This window comes from Cariama cristata, unplaced genomic scaffold (genome assembly GCF_000690535.1).
Source record: "Cariama cristata isolate BGI_N322 unplaced genomic scaffold, ASM69053v1 scaffold14420, whole genome shotgun sequence".
NCBI lineage: Eukaryota > Metazoa > Chordata > Aves > Cariamiformes > Cariamidae > Cariama > Cariama cristata.
In genome coordinates this window covers 43,245-49,244 of record NW_009594183.1, presented here as the reverse complement: position 1 = coordinate 49,244, position 6,000 = coordinate 43,245, and the positions used below count along the sequence as shown (strand labels likewise).

General features: G+C 32.8%; 1 protein-coding gene across 1 annotated transcript in view; it reads right to left on the bottom strand.

Moving 5' to 3' along the window:
• Positions 1-6,000, bottom strand: part of STRN3 (striatin, calmodulin binding protein 3) — a 49,472-nt gene that overhangs the window by 19,863 nt on the left and 23,609 nt on the right. Inside the window, exon 9 of the mRNA XM_009697134.1 lies at positions 2,027-2,160. Within this exon, the coding sequence (XP_009695436.1) occupies positions 2,027-2,160 (134 nt within the window). The remainder of the gene's footprint in view (positions 1-2,026; positions 2,161-6,000) is intronic.

Here is a 6,000-nt window from a genome sequence, read left to right as displayed (position 1 = left end):
TACACTACTAGAGCTCTTGAAAGAGACATCACAAATTCCTTCTTTTATATCAAAGACATTCTTGCAATCCTTTTAGCATAGAAAGTAGTATGGCATATATTTGCCATTATGGCCCCAGAACATACTAATGATTGCATTATTTTGGACTGAGATACTTCTAACTCAGCATTGGCCTCTGACAGTAGCTAAAAACAACCAAAAACACCTCTAAGAAAATGTACAAGAACAGTGATGCTTCTTCTCACTGTTCTTCCAGACTGCTATCATTTCAGCCCAGGAACTTCTTGTTCCTTCTATGTATACAGTAATTCTCAAGGGAGAGCTAATTGGAGAAGAAGAGATAACAATGATCTATAATAAAGTATTCTGCTAATACTGGAGTTGAACTGACAAGTTCAGAAGCTTGATTTGGGATTCTAAACTGCTTTAAAATAAATATTTTTCCTCATGCAAGTTAGCATTAAATCAAACTTTTCTTAATTCTTTGATGAAGATAGTGACAGAAGCATTTAGGAGTTATTCAACCAAGTAAATACAGCATTACGTAAAACAAACCCTGAAACTATTCAACTTCATAATTTCCAGGGGAATTTACTATTAGTTAGGAGTACAGTTAGGAATACCCAGTTCTGGTTGTTTCAAATTTACACTGCTTTAAAGCATTCACAATTGAAGTTTTTGAAAAACTTTTATTTGAAGTCCACTTGTTCATAGATTTCATATAATTTTCTAAACAATTGTACATGACCCTCAAGTCAGACATTTTATATGTGATTACACAAGAGATTTAGCTAGACAGAAGGCAAAATCCTGAGAACGTTAAGATGCAAAGGGCCGAAATTGAACTCTGATATTAAGTTACATGATTTCCAAGAAGTGTTATGTCATTCGAAATGAAACAGATAACCTAAAAATTAATCTTTACTGTGAACAGGACAATACATTATACAAGTGTAGAAAGTACTTTAAATATTTAAAAAGTGCTTTCATTTATTTTTATACAGTCCAGTAGTAGAAAGGTGGATAATTAATATATTCATTTATTATTCAGGAAATAAAGCTATCTAACATAACACCCCACAATAACAGAGAAATGTAAATATTAGCTCTTACTTCATTTTAGCAATTAATAAGCCTATCAGTTACATACTGAAGGACAATTATGATTATAAAACAGGTGTGTAGTCACACACAAGTATTTTCAGACACTGTAAAAAGTCATAAACAATTTATTTCTCTACTTTGCACATTCCAAGATTTTAATAAAATCCCTAGTAATTGTTTCCAGTACAAAACCCATGTATCTAACTTGAAAAGTTATAGAAACAGAGAGGTACCTCACCATCAACAATGAAAAAAACCAAAAAACCCAACCCAAAAAACCAAGCACCAACAACCGCAACCCAAAACCACAAGACACTTTAAATACAATACATTAGACTTACCTGAATACTTTCCTAACCAGTCATCACATTTTACTAGCCAACGAAAAATTTATCTAACACTATTGGTAGTAGCTTAATGAATATGATCAAAGGAACATCAGAGCGCTTTGGAGTATAATAAAATTACAACCTAAAAGCTTACATCTGAAATACGCTACAATATATAGTTTGTGCTGTTAACACTACATAAACACAAAGGGGAGAGCAAAGAAATAAGTTATTATCAGCATTTGTGTTTTATGCCATGTCTTCTCAATGCTCCAGATCAGTGTATAGTTGCCATTTTTGTTCACACAAATTCATGTTAAGACATCAATCTGTATTTTATGTCATAACACATACCCTCAGTGACAAAACCTGAACTAAATTATTCAAGCAGAAAAGAAACAAGTCATATCACTTAATATTGATTACCCAAATTACTCAGCCCATTCACAAGGTGCTCCCTCCTCCTCCCAAGTAATAATTTTTGCTAATGAAACCTCTGTTTTCTGCATCTGTAATGTTCAGGGTGGGGGACAGGGGACCCAACTGTTATTGATTAAACCGTATAAAGAATTTTAAAATAAAATTGCACTTACATCATAACTATAGTCTGCATCATTTGTTACTGTCAAGTCTGCAAGGTCTCCAAGGCCCAGTACACTTAACAACACATCATCAGAACCCATAATAAATGACTTGCCTCCTCCAGGTGGAAACGTTATTGGCTCAGCTACAAAGAACAAAACAGTTTCTTTAAGTCTCAATGCAATAATTCAAACTGATGAAAAACTGTATTATTCATCACTTAAAAGCAAAGCAGACTTTAATACTGAACTTTTATGTACTACGTACTGCCCCAATTAAAAAAAAAAGAGCATGAAGACAAACACACATGTGCAAACACACACACATATATTACACAATTCTTGTATTCCACTTTGTCATTTGATTTCAACTTACTTTACAGAGGTGCTCAATACTACTGACAAGTGACTTGACTGACATTACTTTACATTGCAATATCAAATGTACATCCTAGGTCTCCAAATTCTCAGCTAAATATTTCATTCACTACACCATGCTACCTGCCTTCCATCCATTTGCAAATAAGTCTTTGTGCCATATACTACTCAAATATCTCGACTTGCATGTATGAGTACTTGTCATCTCTGAGGCTAAAGGCCTCCCGCAAAACATGTCTTCCACTTTGATTTTTTTCAGATGATTAAAAAAATGAAAACATCTGTTATTCATGAATTCCCTCTCTTTCTCAGCATATTTTGTATTCTAACTTAAAATACACTCAACTGATATTTATCTTACCTAGCTGTGCCTTCCTCAAATTAAAATTTAGTATTTCTGTTAATTATCATTTAAAATGAATACAAGTTACATATAACCATTCATTCTGAATTCACACCTGAATAATAAAGAATATGGGTGAATATTTGAAACTTTACACTCTCCATCAATTCTGTGTATCTCCTTCTACCCACAAATATCAATTTCACAGTAAGGAATAATAACAAAGGCTTAAACATTGTAATACTTTAGCATATTTTAGAAGCTGCTTTTACTTATCAGTATTCCTTTCCATGCAAAAATTGGGACACTTGTTAGGTAGAGTACTTCAACCAAGTGTGAAATTTAGCTAAGTGCAAATATGTGCAAAATACATTAAATCATATTTGACATCTTTAAAAAATAAACTTGCTTGACTTTTGGATTTCACTGATTTGGCTGAGAGTTATGGTCTCACTTCAACACCACCCCTTGTTTCTAATCCTCTCAGAACAACCTTGAAACTCAGAGAAAATAAAGTTTTCCAGATCAGAAAAACATCCAAATCCTGGTTTTTGTCTTACAAAAATAGTTTCCAAACAAGAGGACTAATAATTAACACATTCCTGTTTTGAACATGCATCTTTATTATTCTGTATCACCACTAACTGAATGGTAACCTAGTTATGTTCCACTACAGCTGAAGAAAAGTAACTAAGACTAGGTGTAAAGTTATAGATGTCTGGCATCATTGCTATGGCTACACAAAGAGGAGCCAGCCCAGCTAATAAAAAAAAAACCAAAACACACTTCCGAAGAACAAAACAAGTTCTAATGCTTGACAACTACTGTACTATTAAAAAAAAGTAACCTTATTAGCACAGATAACACAACTGTATGTGAGCATCCAAGAATATCATCTACGTAGCAATAGACTGCTGTTCCTGCAATCACATAAAAAGAGCAAACAGTATTCTAACTGCACAACCACCTCTTTTTAAAACATTCACAATCCATACAAATGTCTTGCCTCACCAGAATGCTACATTAAATTAACAATCCAAAATAGCTTACCATGGCCTTATATGAATAAGCTTTTAATTTCCATTAATATTTTACTAAAACTCTGAATTTGACAGTCTATACCAGACCACTCGTATTTCAGAAAAAGCCATATTCCTAGAAAACATCTAATTATTTTCCATGTTTCTACCTATTTCCCTTATTATCGGTTTTGGTCTTATTTTTAGGGGGTGAGATGGTATCCAGTCATCCATGCTTACTAGATGAGATCAGAATTTCTAAGGATTGTTTTCTTAGTGAAAGTGGCTGAGCTGAGTACAAAAGGAGATACAAACAATACTTTACATGAAGCAAGAAATAAAATGACATCACAAACATTCTCTGGGTGAACCTAAATTGTGAAATCCTCAAATGGATAACAATTAGCCCCTCAATTACTTCAGAGACCAAGTTTTTCCTGGTTCTTGTCTGACGGAAAAAGAGTGGGAGAAAAAGAATGATAAAGGTGACAAAATAAACATAGGGGGTCTTCAGGGTTTTATTATTGTTGCTGTTATCATTGGTTGGTTGGGTTTGTGTTTTTATTATTTTTGTTTGTTTTTTTGTTTGGTTGTTTTTGTTTTGTTTTGTTTTTTCTTTTCGATTCCCACAGAACAACTCCAATACTTTTATTTGGAATTTCCAAAACTGGTTCACCTCTACTGTTTTGACAAGGTCCCAGTCTCCCAAATACAAGTATCCACTTACAAGCCAAACATCCCAAGTCATTAGAGAACATAGCTGCTGATCAGTGGGGAAAGGAGGCAATATGTTCATTTTAAATTCAAGCACACTTTCCATCTCTGTTGTGATGCTGAGACTCCTATTTCGTCTTTAGGACAGGTCCACAAGGTTTAAATAAGCTTCTGAACTTGTCATACTAATTCTTTGTGAGGTCAATGTCATCTGTCCTTAACAGATCAACTTCATATGCTCTATACTAAAAATGAAGCACTACCACAGAAAAACACTACCTCATTAAGAGTCTATATTATAAATTTATCAAGCTTTATTTGCAGAGGTGAATATCCCTTTATTTAAAGCTTCAAAATTAATGCTATCTGAAATTCAGCAGCATATTTCTCAATACTAAAATTGCCAATATATATGTATAATGTTGGATAACTATATTTTATTTGTACATTTTATTATTTTAAAATAAGACATATTCAAAGTTTAAAAGTTGTTGCAGGCTGTTTTTATAAAAACAAAAGGCAGAAGAGTAACACAATGAAAGATGCATGATGTTAGAGCTACTAAAAATAAAGACCCTCAATTCCGCATATCAAAAAAAATGCATCAATATATGCAAGTGATAAAGTTAAACAAATTACTTCTTGAATACTTCTCATGTTTTAAAAAAATCCAAGTATTTTTCTCACACACAGAGTACAATATTATCCTCAAAGCATAATATATATGTTTAACTGAGTTTGCAATCAATAAATATAAAGTAAAAATGTAAGCGATAATACAAGTTTCCTTGTAGGTGAAACTAGGTGAAAAAAATGCAATGATTAAATATTTGCTTGGCCAATCCTAACCAGCACTTCTTACCCTCAAGTTCTTGACATCATACATAATTAAGTCAAAATCAAGCAGTAATATTTGTAGAGACTGAAACTGCTTTAATCTCTAATCAGATATGTGTGTTCATGTATGCTGTTGTTGTCTACTATACGACAGGGACATCTTAATCTTGTTTTCCAGAAAGTTAATACATGGTACATCAAAAGCAGCTCTTATATCCCAAGCAATTAGCTGTTATTGCAATTTTTTTGTTAAGCTATAGATATTAAAAAAGAAAAACAACCTGTGAAAATAATAAGTCTTGGTACAATACATTAGATGGAGAATCATGATGCAGCTGATTCTGTTCCTGAAAGTCATGCAATATGGTGAAATGGAAACTCTAATTTCTTATGGCCAAAACTATGAATTGTAATTACGGCCTAACAATTTTCTCATCATATTTAACCAGGCACTTCAAAAAAAAAAAAAAAAAAGAGAGAGAAGAAACCCACTAACCAAAAAGCACACTTTTAGAGGTATAAAAGATATATTCCCAGTCAATTAGAACCATAGTTTACTTTCCTCTCTGAACCCCCTCCTCCCCTCAAGAAAAAAAGAAAAAAGTGAGCTTAGTAACATTTTGTTCTCTATATGAAAACAAAATGATCAATCACTATCTCAGAACTATGACACCAAAGTGTAGCATAAACCTTAC